The following is an 18772-nucleotide window of genomic DNA, read 5'->3' as shown; positions in this document are numbered from 1 at the left end:
TTTAGGTACTGACTCTTTATTTCACTATTATTTATTGAGAGCCTACTACATAGCAGGTGTTTGGCATGAAACACGTAAAGATGACCTGAAAGTTTTGATTTTTAAGTATTTTACATTTGGAAGAGTAATTTCTGGGGTGTATGATGATTTTCTACATTTTTGATACAATGTTCCTTGTTATATCAAAACAGTGTTCTTTAAGGCATAGCTGAACCTATTTTGGATACATCCGAATCCCTTTCTACTTCTAAAATAGGCCCTGCTGTGTGAATCTTACTAGGAAAAAGGGCCCTGCTTCTTACTCAGGAAGTTGAAGAGGCCAAATACCTTCTCCCGATGACCACTGAAAGCTGAGATGTGGACAGCTGACCAAGAATCAGCCAGTGGGTCCTCTCACCCAGGGTGTTCCATCCTGAGGGCATGGTAGAAAATCCGAGGACACTGAGAGTCACTCTTGGTGTTGGCAGCAGTGCTGAGTGTCCAGTGGTGTCCACGGCTTTGACCTGACCAGACTGCTCCTGGGAGCTGGCCCTGGCATGTCCTCAGCTGCCCGGCCTCTCTTGGTTCCCATCTCTGCTCTGAGTCGGCTCCCTGTGGAGTCGCTGAGCTCTCTGAGACCCTTCTATGAACCTTCTCTTCTGCTTAGGTTAGCCAGGCAGTTTCTGTTGTTTGCCATCAAGAACCCTGACTGATCCAAAGGGTTACATGGAGTATAACGCAGCAACAAAACCACGTAGAGTCAGCTAACATTTATGGACTGCAGACATTGTGCTAAATGCTTTAGATAAATGATGTCACCAAGTCCTCAAGACGACAGGGTGAGGCAGGCTTGTGAGTCTGTTCTTTCAAGTATCATCTTAAGGGTCTCCTCTTCTGTGAGGGCTTTTCTGACCTCTGCTGCCTCTTGCAAGTGGACTTAATTCCTCCTTTGTGCCCGTTCTATGTCCTATAAGGAGGAACAAATGTAAACATATATACACATTCTCTCATCTTTATATATATTTTTATATATATATAATATTACATAAAGTATAATATCATGTAATATAATCTATTCTATATAATAGGTAATATATATATATATTTATTTCCCTACCACTGACTATGCTCTTACTTTGTGTTGTCAAATACTGGGCTTCGCAGTTTACTCACATTATCTCATGCCATTCCCACCAGCACTGTATGAATTGGATTTATTTTCTATTTTACAGAAGGGAAAATGAGAACGGGAAAGGTTAGGTAACTTTTCAAGGTGTTACCTGTGAGTCACGCTGTAGAGATGTGCACTTGGTCCATTTGATCTGTTCTGAATCCTGACCTTCTGCTCTTATGAATGGCCCACACAGCCTCAGGGCATCCTAGGGGTGGCACTCCCTCCTGCTCTGGACTGAGGCACAGTCTGCATGTCACTCGTCTTTTTTTCTCATTGCTCTGGGAGGGAAGGCAGATCTCTCTTCCTTATGGCATGTCACCCATTCCTCTGTCTGTGACAGACACCATGAGCCCAGGACTGTACTCAGTCCCAGTGAGCCATCTCAGGAACCTCTCTAGCCTTTCTACAATAAGTCACTCTCAGGTGATTAGAGATGAATCCTATTTGCTATCCCTGGCCTAGAACAATGCTTCTCAAAAAGAGCTTAAGTTCTGGTAAGTGCCCTTTTCTTCCTTGTGCCTTCCTTTTATTCAAAGAACCTTTTTCATCAGGAACCTTCTCAGACAGCCGTATGAATCCACATTTGCTGTCCATGGCTACTTTATGGGGCAAACCATGGCATTCAGCCCAAAGAGAATCAGTACCTTAAGCCCGAGGGTGATGAGGAATGAATTAATCCATTCCTTCCTAATCCTATCTCTAATATATAAATTTTACATGGCCACAGATCGATCACTTAAGTCATTAGGACGGTCGCCAATCTCCAAGACTCCCATGGCAGGTTTCTTTTCCTGAGGCTGGATTGGCATCCCTCCCTATGGCTCCTGACCACACTCCAAACCATGGGAAAATCCCAATTGGGACTCTGGTTCAAGGAAAGTACCAAACTCTAAACTTTGGTTGAGTATCGGAAACCCCTTCTTGGGAGAATGGCTCCACGATGAAAATGGGTAGAATATCCCCTAGACCGGTGGAAAATTCTTCACTGTTTTTCTCTATTCTTTTATCTCTGGGACCATTCACCAGGCACCTATTACTTCCAGGCATAATAGGGAAGGTATACAAGATATGCAATGCAGGGAGATGCCCCATCACCCCTTGCTATAGAAACCCCACAGGAGGAACAACAGGGAGGATGCTGCCCTAGGTTCAGGGGGGATTTCAAGATAATGGACCCTTTTCTTTCATCTCTCTTAAAGTTACAGTGGCCATTTTGACCTCCTTTTAAGCTTTGCAACCAAGAAACAAACAAATCTTTAAAAGAGTCAAAGGCTCCATCCCTGAAAGCCCCTCCTCTGGTTTCCAGGCCTGATCAGCCGGGAGACCCTAAGTGGGGTGCCCTCTCTTGGCAGTTGACTCTTTGAGTCTTTTAGTCACCTACTGAGTCGGTTATGCAGGTAGGAAACCTGTGATTCATTCTGTGAACTGTCCTGCTGGGATTTTGTGCCCCAGCATGAAACTGTTGTGTGACTCTTATCTTGATAACCCTCAGGAAGAGGCTATGAGGGAGAGGCCTGATCTCTTCTTTCTCTTTCTTTGCCTGTTTCGTTCATCACTTCCTCTGTTGTCACCAAGTTGAGGTTAAGTTCAGGCTGGATCTGAGCAGAACCTGGACCTTCTGTAAGATCAAAAACTTGAAAATCTTTTGCCAGGGACTTAACTCTCAACCCCGGCACTGGGAGCCCCAGCCACCAGCCAGCTCCAGGCCTTTTGCCTCTTGCTTCCCTGGCTTGCCTTGTGCTGGCTTAGGGACTAAGTGCCTCGGTTAAGCAGGACTTGACTAAATCTTATAACCATATTGACACCCGCAGTCGGGCTCTGCACCCTTCTCTAGTCACTGTCAGTCGGACACCGGCTTTACCACCATGGGGAATGCCCCAAAAATCCCCAGAGACTCACCCCTCGGGTGCATTTTAACTGTTTGGAAACACTTTCAAATGGATGGATTATGCTCCAGAAACTCCATCTTGGAGAAAACTTGAGAGATGATGGGTTTCTCTGTGCCTTTATGATGTAGTCGGACAGGTAGATCAACCTATAATGTCATCTGAGTTACAACCCAATTTCTGAGAAATCCAGAGCAACTGTCCTTGGAAAATCCTTGTAAGGCTGGAAAAGCAGCTCTAGAGCTGGTTCAGGTTCCACTCCTTTCCCTTATCTCAAAGAGCTTGCAAATCCTCTGGGGACTATCTAGTCCATCCCTAATTCCTAAAACTGAGAGAAAAAAAGGGAAAAAGGAAAAGATGGCCATAAGTGTGCCCTTGCCAAAAATATAGCATCTTGAGTGTCTTCTCCACAAATATTGGTTAAAAAGGCTTAAAACAAAATTTGGATTCATAACTGGTGAGCTTTGTATTACTGTATCTGATTCTTGGCAGTAATTTTTAAGCAATAGCTGTGGAGACTCTGTGTATGTGTGTCTATATGTATGTTATATATGTGTGATATTTTACCTCTGGATGGTATGGCCAAACTTAAGAGCTCTGTTTAATTGGCTTAAAGTAAGCACTTAAATAAATTCAAAATGTGATAGAAATTAACCCAATGTCTTTCAAGTTAACATGATATAAATTAATCTTTGGTAAACAAAAGCTTGTTTAAGTTTGTTGACTTGATTGAAATAGGCTTGTCCTCAGAGATGTCGGTATTTGGATATATGAGACATGTAGCCTGGGTTTACTAGTCAAATAAGCTCATGTTGTCTGTTAGAAATTCATCAGAAAAATAATAGCTTTAAATGATAGCTAATTTTGTCTAATGTCTCATGAAATTTTCATGGTTAATCCAAACATAATTGTTGGAAACAAATGATTTGGATAAATGAAAATGCGTAAGAGTTTTTGGGTGCAATAATTATGTTTTTATGGTCTGTATACCTGGGGAAAAAACAGCTTCCAAATTCTTTTTGGTAACTTAAAATTTTAGAGTTTTGCCAAGTTAAGTGAAATGATAAAAATCTGTTGAGTAGCTGGGTCAGTTTTGGATGGGATAGAACACTGAAACATTATTGCTAAATGTATCTAAGTTATTTATTTTTGGCTTCTTATTCTAGAGAGGCTAAAGGATGTTTGGGTCTACTAGCAAAAATACCTGTGTTTTACTACTGTGAAGTGGCATGTTTCTAGAAATTATGAAAAGTGCTTAGAATGCTGATATAAAAGACAGTTTGTAATTGCTTACCCTTTTAGTTTTTACTAGAGTCTAAAATTGTAATTAATGTATGTAATTAATGCTATTGGAAATTAATAAGGAAAACAGCTCTGTATCAAAGGAAAGTAAAATGTATGTTTTCAGTAAAGAAGCTATAAAGAATGGAAGTATTTTTGTTTGTTGGGTTAAGAAAGATAAATTTGTCCTAAAGTACCGGAAGGGAAGAAAGAAAGCATGGGATAAATTCTGAATGTAAAAAGAAAATTGTAGGGGCTGGCCCCGTGGCCGAGTGGTTAAGTTCGCGCGCTCTGCTGCAGGCGGCCCAGTGTTTCGTTGGTTCGAATCCTGGGCGCGGACATGGCACTGCTCATCAAACCACGCTGAGGCAGCGTCCCACATACCACAACTAGAAGAATCCACAACTAAGAATATACAACTATGTACCGGGGGGTGTTGGGGAGAAAAAGGAAATAATAAAAAATCTTTAAAAAAAAAAAAAAAAGAAAGTTGTAGATGGTTGTGAAAGAGAAATTCAGAAGGGAGTTTTATGCCTGGTCAAGTTGGCTAAGATTAAAGTAAATCCAATTAAGTAATTGAGTTTTAATAAGCTGGTACAGAAATTAAAATTTGGTTTTATCTCTCAAAAGGACAATTTTCTTGAACTTTTGGTCTGCTCTTGATAAAGAGGTGATAAAAGGTTTTCCTTTACCTCTAAGTCTACCTAAAAGACAGAAAAACTATGTTTTGTTAAAATAATTTCCTATGTTCAGAAGGGCTGATTTCTCTCTAAGATTTTTTGACTGTTTCTGTTGTCATTTTGAATATATACTGAGCATGTTTCACAGTGAGCATTTTTTCCTATTTGAACAAATGTTTTAAAAACTTTTGATATTTTTGACAAACTTCTCCCTCAAAAAAAAAAAAAAATTCAAATCCTGAATGAAGGCTTTCTTTTGACCTGGTAGAAGGAAGAAAATTTCTCTGAGGATTTTCAGAGGGCCCCTGAGACTTCTCAAAGAAGTTTGTTCTCTCTTCCTATAAGGAGGAAAATACTAAACTAATTGGGGTTATTTGGTCTGTTAAATTATGTGGGAAGCATTGTTAAATAAGTGACGATAACTTTTCTTAGGTGGTGTTATGTGGGTGAATGCTGTTGATATAGGTGTTTTAAAATTATATAACATTCCTAAAATTCTGATCTGTCTTGGTTAGCAGTCATAATTCCAGTTATTATCTTGAAGTGTTGTATGTCACAGAAGTAGCCAAGTTTCTTTGTCAACTGCCCTTTTGAGTCTTTTGTCATTTGCAGATAGTTGCTGTTTTACTCTGATGCTTTTTGCTTTTGCATATATGTTTCATCTCCAGAGAAATTAATGTAAAGAATTCTGACACAGGATTCTAGAATACAAGTTTCTGATAAACTTTCAGATCATAAAACTGAACTGGGTAAGAAATTACAGAATTCTAACGGAGAAACTGATGGCCTCATAAAACTGCTAACAGAAGATGAAGATCAAGAATCGATTATACAGGACTGTATGAACTGATGAGGATGATTATAATTTTTTATGACTTTTGTTTGAAATATTGTTGATTTTTTTGATGTTTTGTTTTCTCGGATTTAAGGAAATCTTTTTCTCTTTTCTCTTATGCTAACTATGACTTACAGCAATTTGGTGAAATTATACGTTTATGAGCAGAACTAAAACATCTATCTTTTTCTCCCTACCTGTTCCCTCCAGAATTTGGAAACTCTTTGTGAGTGAGGATGGTTATTTTGTGGCAATATAGTTATTTGCATAAGTTCAATAAGAATCTGTTCTTCTTATAACAGGACACATTGCTTATATTACCAAGGCTTTGACTGGAATGTCGTATTTGAGAGAAACATACAGGCTCAGATATGACAAGCCAGCTTTTCAGGAACACAGATTGGACTTTCTGGAATAAAGCCACTTGGAAATATTGGCCTGGCACCTTGTTTACAGAGATTCCAGCAATCTTACCTGGTAAGTAAGGAAGCTCAGTTATCTGGCAGGTGCAAGGGACCTTGAAACATTTTAGGGGACCTTGAAAAGAGAAACCCACCCAAATCTGTAGGTACTGCAGGTAAAATCTGATGGCAAGTCCTTGACTGGGCTTTTCTGGCCTCAAGAGGCCTTTAAAGTTTAATCTGAGACTCCTCATAAAAAGTTCCAGCAGATTTTAAAAAGCCTATATGATCAATTCCTATTCTTGCTGCACTTACGTAAATAATTGGACCAATTTTTATTGATATTACTCTTATTTTGCAAACCAGTTAATCTTAATTTAACTATCTTTTGTAAAAATGATGGTGATTTTGGAGAGAAAGATTATGTTTCAGTAGAAGCTATAGTACACATTCATGGATATTAGATATTAGATTCTAGCTCTTCTCTTCTACAAGATTCATCTATTACTAATCATACTGTCTCCTTGTGGTCGTCAGTCTCTGGTTCCTGCAAGCTCCCTGGCCACAATCAAAGCTTTTCCTTCAACTCTACTGCCCAAATGCTAATTAAATTCTCATTGTCACAGGTGGATCATAAACAATGAGTGCCAAAGGTAAATTCCCCAACCTACCAATAGACACAGGATAGACTATATCAAATTTGGGATGAATATATTTGGTTGACTCCTACTAGTGATCAAAAGTCCACTCTATGTTGGGAACAAACCAGTCACACTTGTGATACGTGGCCTAATAGCACCTGACCTATGGGACAAATTCCCCACTATATGTTTTCTCATATCATAACCTTAAAAAAAATACTGTGGTTTGAGACGGACTGGGATAGAAGACCCAACATACATTGGTTAGCCCCTAATGGCACTCAGTGGCTTTGTGGCTCCAACTTATGGCCTTCACTGCCACCTGGATGGATTGGACAATGCACCCTAGACTTTGTCTGGATGCGAAGTAGAACTACATTTCTATATCTCCTCCTGCTAACCTACCCAACCTGCAACAGCGCTGAACCTGCTCTGTCTTCCACTAGTATGATCACCTTGCCTCAATTTTGCTTCCCCAATTAGGAATTGAAAGTGTCATCTGGCACATGGAAGCCCTAAACAAATTTACCATGAAGGCGTTAAATGATACACAGTATAGCCTTTCCCTGCTTGATTCAGAACTATCTCAAATGTGCAAGACAGTCCTCCAAAACTGAATGGCACTGGATGTCTTGACAGCAGCACAGGGGGGCACTTGTGCCATTATAAAAACCAAATGTTGTGTCCATATTCCTGACTACCTTTCTTTTTAAGGCAACTTGACCTATAGAACTTAGCTAAGAATTAAGTGGCAAAAGGAGGTTTTAATTTATTACATGTTGCTCTTATATTTGTCTTAAAGGGATTCTGGGCCTTGACTTGATTTCTGGGTCAAGCGGGAAGCCAGTTTCGAAGCGGGCAGCTCAGATGTCCACCATCTATCTCCTTGTGACTTGGCCCCAATATACCAGTAGAGCAGAGGGGAGGGTGTGGGGGTTATTTCTATTGCTTACAAAACCTTTAAGACATCTTGAAAACTTTTTCAGATTTTTTTTTTCTTTCTTTCAGCATAAATTATGAACCTTCTTCCTCTGCTGCTGGAGATACAGAGATAAATGGCACTGTTTCTGCCTCCAAGATCTAACAATCTAACGGGAAGATGTTCACCAGAAAAGCTAGCTGTAACATAGGGGATGAGGACCATTCTGCAGTTTGGAGACTGAGTGCTAGGTGAGCAGGGGAGAGAGGATGTTCAATTGTACTGGCCAGACTGGGGGTGGGGAGTGGGGTACAGGGCGAGATTAGCGAGGGTTTGAGAGAAGATATTAACATTTAAACTAGGCCTTGAAGGATTTCCTTGGACAATGATAGGAGTGGGAGTGTGTTGCATGTGTGCGTGCATGTGGGGGTGTGTGTGTGTGTCTGTGTGTGTGTTGTTTCAAAAAAATACAGGGAAGAAACTTTTCCAGAGCAATGGAGGAACACAGAACTCTGTGCTGAGTTGAATTTAGAAAAAGACAGAGACTGAGATGATTGGAATGTGGGAACCAACTGGGGGGCAGGTTGGGGACAGCGTTGAACAAATCTCACTTCCCTATCTCATCTGTGAGAAGAACAAAGACATGGAAAGTTTAAGTGGCCCATTTTAAACCCACAAAGTAAGAATGCAAACAGTGATTCTTTGAGATATTAATAAGGACTAAGCTTTCTGTTTTCCTAGGAGTATAGATGACTTTGTCATGATTTTAGACTTCAGATGTCAAAAAATACAGCACTGAGGGCCTGTCTTAGCAAAGATGTGAAAAGAGCCGGTACTTTAATGGTCTGTGCAGACGTGTCCATGTGGGTGAGGTGGGCTGAGGCTGTGGCCTCCATTTGTGAGCTCACATGGGGTCGCTGTGTCTTCAACTTTCATTTTCAGCATTTTTATTTGCAGATTTGTTTTGGTGATTAATTTTTATCATATGATTCTCTATCTTCATTTTAGGTGAACAATATTTGTGTGTAAATACATTTTTTATACTCTTACGGCTAATTTTGCTAATTTCATTCGCCTTAGGTTAATTTTTTCTCCTTGAGGAATATAATTCCATTTTTGCCAGAAGACTCAATGGGGAAGTTCTACTTTATCATCAGTCTTATATAATTTGAGTCTTCTATATATCAGTTACAATTACATTTGTCAGAATTTAGAAATTGAAATATATTATATGTGCTGAACATCTACCACTTGCCAACCCCAATGAGCCTTTCACCTGTCTCCATCCTGCTCTGTGTCCAGCACCTTCCTTGCCGCCTGATGTCCAAGGTGCCAGCAGATCAGAGGGAAGCTCAGCCCCATCCCTCTCTGGGCGCGGGCGGCCACTCCCTCCCCTGTCATCCTGCAGGCATAGGGGTGCTAAGGGCTCCCAGTTGTTGCTAGCTCAGGGATTCATCAACTTTGGTTCCCTACCCCTTAGCCCCACCCACATCTGTGTAAACTCCTCAGTCGCTATCTTTGAACATTCTCTGTTTCCTGCAGCACATGACTGATGCACTATTTAGGTGTGCTCACAGAGAGTATGTTGAAGATACATACAAGATGCTTTGCATTCGTATAGTAAGTTTATTAAATAAAATGAATTCAGTGTAGTACAATTAGGAAACATCTCTTTTCTTTACATTAAAATGTAGTAAAACTTTAGAAAATTTTCCCACAACTAACAGTGTTCTTTAGGATTTTGTCTTCCTCACCTCCTTTTTTTTTTCTGAAGAAGATTCACCCTGAGCTAAAATCTGTGCCAGTCTTCCTCTATTTTGCATGTTTGTTGCCACCACAGCACATCTGCACCCAAGAACTGAACCTGGGCTGCTGAAGCGTAGTGCCCTAAACTTAAACATGAAGCCACAGGGTGGCCCCTTCCTCACCGCTTGAAACCAGCTCAGGCAGAGTCATGTTTGGCTACTGCTGAAGAGCTATATTTTCGGGTATTAGAAAACCTAGTTCAGGGCTGGCCTGGTGGCACAGCGGTTAAGTTTGCATGTTCTGCTTCTCGGTGGCCCTGGCTTCACTGGTTTGGATCCCAGGTGTAGATGTGGCACCACTTGGCAAAAGCCATGCTGTGGTAGGCGTCCCACATATAAAGTAGAGGAAGATGGGCACGGATGTTAACTCAGGGCCAGTCTTCCTCAGCAAAAGGAGGAGGATTGGCAGTAGTTAGCTCAGGGCTAATCTTCCTAAAAAAATAAATAAATAAATAAAACCTAATTCAACCTAAAAAACTCCAAGCTTTCCATCCTGCAAACAATTTAAAAGTTTTCCCTGAGCTCTCAACCCTCTCCTCAGTTCAATTCTGACTCAAGGGGTTTAGCAGTGGGAAAGATGGGCAATATCTGTTCTCTCACTCTTTCTTTTCCTCCCCTGTCCCCCCAACTCCAATATTGGGGATTTTCATAAATCTCCAGGTTGGGAGTAAGACAGCAGCCTCCCCTCTGACAGGCACAGCCCTCTCTGAGTGATCCACATGAAAGCCTTCCTCAGCTGGCTCCAGGCCAGTGAGAATGTCCCTCTTTCATCTCTACATATAAATTCACCTTCAAAGAACTTTCTTTCTAATTAAACTCTAGTTTTCCCTTTCACAGGCTGCTGGGGAGTGAAGCCATATATGACTTTGGTCCCTTCTTTTTGGGGGGTGCTGGGAAAGATTCACCCTGAGCTAACATCTGTGCCAATCTTCCTCTATTTTGCATGTGGGTTGCCACCACATCATGGCTGCTGACAAGTGGTGCTAGGTCCATTCCTAGGAATTGAACCCAGACCACCAAAGCAGAGTGTGTGAATTTAACCAGTAGGCAATGGGACTGGCCCTGAGTTTGCCCCCTTTTAATAATTCCTGAGAGGCTGTGTCTAGTGCCTGCCTAGGAGGACACTGTCACCTGTTTCAAAGGCTTTGAGTCCTTAGCTAAAATTGTGAGATGTCAGGAAATGTCTAATCTCACATCCTGTTGCATTTGCGTATATTAAAAGGCATATTAAGGAAAGAAAAAGAGGACTATAGATGGAAGGAAAGAAGTGAGAAAAAGGAAAAGTTAGCAAGAAAATAGAGGGAGAGAAAAATAAGGGAAAGTGGAGAGAGAGAAAGAAGGAGAAACAAGACTGCTGACCTGGCATCCTGAAATTCTTGCTAATGTCTTGTCTTGTGTTAGATGACTCTCAGCCTATCATTGCCCTTGGATGCTAAAGTATGTTGCATTTGGAAAGAGTTCAATGTAGTGAAATAAGCGATAATGTCAAAAAGAAAAATAGGCATATAGGAACACTGTACTAAATTTAAATTGCTAAAAAATATTGTTTAATTGTAGCAGGCACTGAAACTGTTCCTTTTACCTCCATTTCAGCTTCCTTGAGTGACAACCGTGAAGTTTAGGAAGGATGAAACTTATCTTCAGATCCAGAGGAGGGCCCTGCTTGCTGCTCAGAATAAGTCCATTTTCTTGTCATAGTGATTGACAAGGTGTAAGCCAATCAGACCATAGCATTCCCCTAGCTACAGAGATTGTATCCGGGTGGTCCAATCAGAGTGAAGCTTGGGACTTTTGTATCATGGTTCTAAAAACTGGCCTTGGCCTTTGCTCTGCCCTTGGATGTGAATGCGGAGCCACCATGAATGCTGCTGGCAGTCATTTTATGAGGCCAGCCCAAGAACAAAGCCAACATCTGAAGGCAGACAGAACTGAGAGAACTGCAGAAAAATTGAGCCAGAGCCTGGACCAAATCATGCCTGGACCAAGCCATGAAAATCCTATGGACTTCTCAGTTACAGGAGCCAGTCAATTCCCTTAATTGTTTAAGCCAGTTGAATAGCTTTTCTGTTATTTGCCACAGAAATAATCTCAACTGATGACACTTTTGTTGCGTTTGAGTAATTTAAACTGAATTAAAGCAAACAGTCCTCATTAAAAGACGACAATTCATAGCTTCTGAATATGAATACATTTATAGTTTCTGTTATATGCACATTGTAAAGGATCAAAACTAAAATGCCCACAGCTGAACCTCACTGTCTCATTCACACAGAATAAGGACTTTGGAATTTAAATGAAAACAAATCTTTAATATTAAAGTTGCTTGAAGATAAAGGAAAGATTATGGGTGAAGCAGAGCTGAAATAGTCTCAAAGAACGATGGCTAATCTGACATAAACTTCTGCTAAGCTGGCAGAATAGAAATGAAGGAAAACTGACACCGGGTTCAGTCTACTACGCCTTTGCCAGTTCCTTTCGTGTGCACTATCACACTGGCTTCTCGAGTCTTTAGTTGCTCCAGGACTTTAGTTGCTCAAGAGGGGGTGAGACAAACTCAGACTGGCTGTGTGATGTGTATACATCCTTTCTGCATTCTCTGTCAGTGAAAAGCCCAACAACTAAGTGCTGAAAGAATTTCATTTGTTTTGTAGTCGGCCACACAGCTCTTGGGACCTCAACTGGTGATTTAATTGATAGTTAGTCACCTGGGGAGAGGCAAATGGATTCAGAGGTCTAGGAAATCACCCAAAGCCTCTACACTCATGGAAGGAGTTCACGGGCATTCTTTCTTCTGCACAGTCCAGTTTCTCTACCTTTTGCAAAAAATAGGCTGAAATTTCCCTCCAGTGGCATGTACAATTCTCCCAAAGATATGCTGTTTACCCTTTATTTTCCCTGTGGTAGGACAGTTGTGTTTGATCATTATATTAGGGGAAAAGGTCATTATGTTAGTTGTTAATGGAAGTTGATGTTTTCTTGGACAGCCGCATCCCTGACAGGCCAACAGACAGAGCTGGGAAAGGATGCTAAGCTCACCTGAGGGAGGAATGGGAGTTCCCTTCGAAAATGGTTTCTCCAGCTATCCTGATACTAAGAGTTACCTGGGGTGTTGGTTAAACATTAGATTTTCAGGTTTCTCCTTTGGGTATGCTGATTCAGGGGCTTGGGATATGTCCCTGTAATATGTATTTTAACAGTCATGTGTCTGTTTTCCTTAGGGAAGTGTGGGAAACACTGTCCTATGAAGTATGATTTTGGAAAGGTGACCAGAGACGGGAGTCCCTGATTCCCACGCATCCCCCATCATTCCCGTGAAGGCTTTTCTCTCTTTCTGATCACCTTCCCCAACCTTTACCTGTATGTCCCACTAACTGCCTTTCAGTCCCACTTGGGTGTGTTGTTCTAACCTCAGATTTATCACGTCCTCCTCTCTTCACCTCAGCCCACAGTTTCCACCCCATCTCAAGTCATTCCCTTCCCACAGACTCTCGGGCACAGTGGTGCCTCACTGTCTGCTCTTCCAGGGTATACCTAGCACTTCAAAACTGTTGACTTTTTCACATTCCATCTTCTGCATGGAATGGCTTCTCTCACTAGTTTGCCCCTTGCACTTCCATTTCTTCTTCAAGAGCTTAAAGGCCACCTCCTTAGAAGTCTGTCTTCTGTCGCTTCCCGAGGCAGAGTTAATTCTTGCCTCTGTGCTCTCATCGTGCTCTGGATTTCTCTTATCTACAATGTGTGTCGTGTTGTAATTATTTGTTTACTCATCTGTCTCTCTCAGGGGGCAGCAAGGACAGGGACAGTGTCTTCATCTCTACATCACAGCACCAGCAGAGTGCCAGGTACATGGTAGGGATTTTATAAATATTTGCTGAATGAACTTGAAAATTTTAATAACTATACATTAAATGATTATTATCAAATAAAAAATATATGGATTAACTTATTTATATAAGTCCACATATTCGTTTATTCAGACAAATATCTATTGAGGCCCTATTATATGCTAAACATTTGTGATTCAGTGACAAGCAAACAATAGACATGACCCTTGTCTCATAGAGCTTTGAGTAGAGAGAAATACATTAATTAAATAATTATTTAATGAGTAAAGGATTTGCTATAGTGAAAAATACCAAGAAGGATAGGCATATGAGGGCAATGAAAGCATATAATGGGGGTGGGAGGTGACAACTTATCTGAGGTTTGATTATGAAAAGGAATTCTCTAGAGAGAAAGGGCAATGAAGAGCCTTCTAGGCTCAGGAAAAGGCCTGTTCAAAGGCCCTGGGGTGGGAGGGCATATGGTAAGAAGAGGGGACTGAAAGATGGGTAATATCTCTGGAGCAGAGAGAGCAAGTGGACTTATGGCAGAGAAAGGCTGTCACATAGGACATATGGGTTTTCATAGGCCCTGTGAAGAAGTCTTGTCTTTATTCTAAATGCAGTGGGAAACAGTAAAAAACGGAGTGATTCTGGTGAGTGTGTTACTGCGTTGTTGTGGGGATTTATACTGGCCACATGATGATTTGCTTTACTACTTATTTTTGTTTTGACCACGCAAACTCCTTCAGGACAGGAACCGTGTCTTATTGTCTTATACTTCTTAGTGTTCCCATCATCTAGCACCACACAGTAAATAGAGTGGGTGACCAATAGATGTGTGTTTCTTGTGTTATTTGAGATTCTTGAGAGTGAGGCTTTGTGTAAACTTACTTAGAAAGAAATTTAGTTAACCAAACCCACTGGATAAGTTTACAATGACATAACAATTTGTGTTAAAATTGTGAGAAACGTGTTTGATATGGTGAATGGACAGCCAGTAAGCCACTACTATCTTAATCGACAGAGACTGTTTCTTAAGTGCTTGGGAAGGTAATAGTCAGGGTTAGTTTCAGAAGAAACTGCTTCCCTTGTCCAATAAAGTTGTTTGATTACTCAAGATGCTTCAAGTTTTACTATTACAGAATCATTACTTGGGCCTTAAAGACCATTTGGTCTTTAAGAGCCCTCTTTGATGTATTGTAATTAGTCTTTGGGTGGTAAACATGATATAATCTACACAGAATTTGAAATATGTTCCGATGTACACCTGAAAATTATATAATTTTATAATTCAATGTTACTGCAATAAATAAATAAATAAATAATTAAAAAAGAGCCATCTTTGAAAGCATAAATACCTAATTGAGGGTAAGAGATATATTAATATTTATCGACTGACATCTTTGGGGTATTTTGATGGGGATTCAAATATAAAGGAAATACATGTACAGTACTGTACATATGGGCCATCCTCATGGCAATGCGCTGCCTCGGGCCCTTCCATCAAACAGCTTTTTCTTACAGGTGGAAACATCCAGAAGCCCACCCTGGGTCATATGCACTTGCTGTTACCCACTGCCCTACCCTCTGGGGTTCGTTGAACCCTGAAAATGAGCCTCACAAAATCTTCACATGGCAGTGAAGGAAGAAGGATCACCCCATTTAATATATGAAGAAACTGAAACCTAGGAGCTTAGATAATTTGTCTGGTGTGAAATCACCAGGAAATGAGAAGGAAGCTTCAAACCGAGATACAACAGACTGTGACCTGGTGCTCTCCTCGCCATGCTGCGTGGCTAGAAAAGCTGAAGAATGAGACACAGTGTCTATGTACACATATGTACACATACTACACCTATGAATATATGTATATATATAAATACTTTGACACTTCATTTCAAATGTCTGAAATGACACCTATTTGACACCTATCTCCCTGGACATACTTTCCCCATCAATATACCCATTAGTCCCAAACCTGGCAGGTGGAGCTCAGAGCATAGAACACCCCGCGTCCCTTCAGAGCTTCTTATAAAGTCACACATTCCATCTCCTTTGAAAGAGAGACTCTGAGCTCTACCTCGGGGCCTTGAGGCCCCTTTGCTGTTGCAGAGGCCCCTGTGACCACCCCAGCCCAGCTTTCCCCAGGACCCCACTGGCTTCAGAGGGAAGGTGAGTAGGACTCTTTTGCTAAGTACCCAGCCCTGCCTGACCTCAAATGATGGACATGGGCAGGATGGGCACAGGTCAGGGAGGAGCGAGGCTGAACAGCCAGAGGTCTACAGTCCAGTGCAATGGTGGAGGTGGGCAGCCGCGGCCACACTTACCTTGAACGATACAGGCACCCAGGTAGGCAGCATCTGAAAAGGAGCAGAGCAGTCGGCCATGGACGACAATGTCTGTTTTAATTTGCAAGAAGAGAAGGTACCTGCAATACAAAAGGGGAAAGAGTTGCCCTCGGTTTTGGCTGAGGCCTGGAAGAAGAGGAAGGTTTGTTCGTGCCTATCCACCTGGGTCCCCAGAGCCCTACCCAGCTCCAAGGAGTGGCCAAGATATGCCAAGCCCCTCAGAGGGCAAGCAGAGGAACCTGAGAGGGGCCCTCGGAATACAGAAAATCTGAAGTGTCTGTGGCAGCTTCCAAAGCTGTTGGCTGCCCCTTTTCAAAGAGAAATGAGAAGGACCAAGGAAAGCCACAGGGCCCAGCAGCCGCTGTCCCTGGCAGGAACTCCCACATGATGACAACCATGGCCACTGTCACCACCACCCGCACTTCAGGTACATGCTGCCCAGGCTCTGTGTGAAATGGAGAGTCAGGAAAGGGACTCAGTCAGATGGGGAGCAGTCTCAGGGGCAGACAGACTCGCATTAATCAATGTCAGAAAGACTTGGTTATGTGGCCAGAAGCCAGTGTCTTCACAGCTAGAGCTGTCATCTGTTTAATGTCCTCTCCCCTCTCCAGGGACGGCAAACTCAGATGCCCACAGAGCCAGGCAGACCTGATAATGAGTGAAATGGGTGGGCTGAGGAGGTCGGGGGGCAGGATGGAGAGCGCTGGCCCCTGTGAAGGGGTTGCCCCACACAGCTGCAGGCCAGGATCGCTGTAGAAAGGCAGGCCAAAGCCGTCCAGCTTTTCCAGAAAACCAAAGAGACAGGATTTAGAAGTGAAATCCTTTGACTTTTAAATGTCGCAACAAATTCTGTTTTTGAAAACACTGTAGCGTCAAACAAAAAAATACGTGATTCAGCAGGGGGAGGGACAGGCCAGTCAGCAGCCCCTGGCTCCTCCGTCACTGCCCCTTCTGTCCTCCACACCGCTCAAGCCCTCTTCAGATTTCCTCGTCTTTCTCTGCCAGGTTGATCCTCTCAGTCAAGGCTCATGCCCGGGTCTCCTGTTTCTGACTAAAGCAACTTTGCAGATGTCTACAGATTCTTCTGTGTTTATTTGAGAGGTTAACTCTCAGAGACCAATCCTTACTTTCCTTTCCAGGTTTTTGGGTTGGGGAGGGGACGTGACTCAATCGGTCCCAGTCACCATCTCCAGTGCTGAAATAATCTGATCTTCACTCAGCCTATGAGGAGCCATATGCACAACCCCATCCAGAGAGCGTGATTAACATGCTAAGATCACATAGGCACTGCCACCCCAGGATGCTGGAGCTCGCCCTCTTTGGGCGCTGGTTCACCCAAAGCACACTGGACACCCTGCAGGGTTCAGGGGCTCACCGGAGTTTCCATTTGATGAATCTTTATCTCACCTGCTTTACACGTGCACTGTGCTGGGCCCTGGGGACAGGGTGGAGGCTCAGATGACACTCTCTGTCCCCAATTTTGTGTGGAATTGTGTGCAGGGGATAAAGGCAGTCACTAACAAATTTCATATCTGGAGTTTGGTGTGCATTTGAGCAGAGGGACAACATCACACTTGGTAGATCAGGACCAGAGCAGCTCCCTAAACCAGTGAGCACACTTCACTGAGCACATCAATGACCTGGAGATCTTGTTAGAATGTGGGTTGTGGTCCAGTGGGTCTGGGTGGGCATGAGAGCCCACATTTATAATAAGCTCCCTAGCGATGCTGTGCTGCAGGCCCATGGGCCACATGTTGAGTAATAAGCTTCTAAACCAGTGGTTCTCAGCCCTGACTGCACATGACACACAGAAACTGGGGGAGTTTCTGAAAGATACCAAGACTGTGGACCCTACCCCAGACCTAAATAAATCAGAATCTGGGTCCTCACAAGAACTTGTGTACAAATGTCCACAGCAGAATTGCTCAAAATAGCTAAAGGGTGGAAACAGCCCAAATGTCCAACTGATGAATGGATAACAGAAAGTGGTATATCCACACAATGGGATATTATTCCACCATAAAGAGGAATGAAGTTCTGATAGATGCTAGAACACGCGTGACACTTGAAAATATTAAGTGAAAAGAAGCCAGTCACAACATACCACATATTATATGATTCCATTTATTTGAAATGTCCAGAATAGGCAAACCTATAGAGACAGAAAGTAGATTAGTGGCTGCCAGGGGCTGGGGGAGGGGAGAATAGGGAATGACTACTTGGGCACTGGGTTTCCTACTGGGGTGATAAAAATGTTCTGGAATTAGATTGTGGTGATGGTGGCACAACTGTGCGAACATACTAAACCCACTGAAGTGTACATTGTAATATCTGTTGAAAAAACTAGTGCTTTTGAGAATCCAAATTGCCTTAGAGTTCTCAAATTTCAACATGCTTTAAAATTCCCTGGAGGGCATATGAAAATACCAATTGCTGGGCCGCATCCCAGAACTGGGGCAGGGTAACTTCCCAAGTGATGCTGATGGCTGTGGGTCTGGGGATCTTGCTTTGAGGACCAAGGCCCTAGGCCGTTCAGAATATCAGTGTGACACAAACACTTGAAGTGATCAAATCTTTCCTTTTTTAAAGATTGTAAACCACTCAAGCCAAAGGCCACTGGGTTTCTTTTCTACCTACTGAATGTATGCTTTGAACATAAAAGCATTCCTTTCCACTCTTTGATGAGTCTAGTAGGGAAAAATAGATTCAAATAACCATTTACTGATGAACTAGAAGTTTGGATTCTAATCCCATAACTCAGAAATGAAGTTTGAAGAAAGCTTCCTGAGAAAAGAAACACAGCTTTCATGACATTCGAGCTCGGGTCCCTGCTCGTATCAGTGGTCTCTAGAGATAACTGTGGGTTATTGTGGATTCAGCATAATCCACTGAGCCTTACAAATGGCTTCATGTTCAGATGCTCATTTTTAATATAATAGACACCCCCCAAAAATAGTAATAATAATGCATCTTACTTTAGTATCACTCTTGCATGAAAG

The 18772-nt window shown here is 42.2% G+C and overlaps 1 protein-coding gene and 1 long non-coding RNA gene across 10 annotated transcripts in view; one reads left to right on the top strand and one right to left on the bottom strand.

Annotated features, from left to right (window-relative positions):
* LOC139078776 (FERM domain-containing protein 3-like) overlaps window positions 1-18772 on the bottom strand; it is a 148187-nt gene continuing 129415 nt past the window's right edge. For 4 of the 8 annotated variants that reach the window (XR_011531870.1, XM_070590866.1, XM_070590865.1 and 1 more), the window contains 2 exons: window positions 15753-15853; window positions 1-946 (listed from right to left, as the gene is read on the bottom strand). Coding sequence is in view for 6 of the 8 variants with exons in the window: in XM_070590866.1 (XP_070446967.1) it covers window positions 858-946; window positions 15753-15853 (190 nt within the window). In the remaining 2 variants the exon portion in view is untranslated. Of the gene's footprint in view, window positions 947-11772; window positions 15231-15752; window positions 15854-17877; window positions 17926-18772 lie in introns of those variants that run through there. The other 4 variants (XM_070590862.1, XM_070590863.1, XM_070590864.1 and 1 more) reach the window with 2 other exon arrangements.
* On the top strand, window positions 1459-13486 carry LOC139078779 (uncharacterized). 2 transcript variants are annotated; one of them, XR_011531891.1, is made up of 5 exons: window positions 1459-1647; window positions 5669-5749; window positions 6138-6312; window positions 7886-8047; window positions 13383-13486. It is a non-coding gene; the product is annotated as an uncharacterized lncRNA (long non-coding RNA). The 2 variants fall into 2 exon arrangements; XR_011531892.1 differs by lacking the exon at window positions 5669-5749 and having other exon boundaries at window positions 1488-1647.

This window comes from Equus przewalskii, chromosome 22, assembly GCF_037783145.1.
Source record: "Equus przewalskii isolate Varuska chromosome 22, EquPr2, whole genome shotgun sequence".
Lineage (NCBI taxonomy): Eukaryota > Metazoa > Chordata > Mammalia > Perissodactyla > Equidae > Equus > Equus przewalskii.
This window is presented reverse-complemented; position numbering and strand designations above follow the sequence as displayed.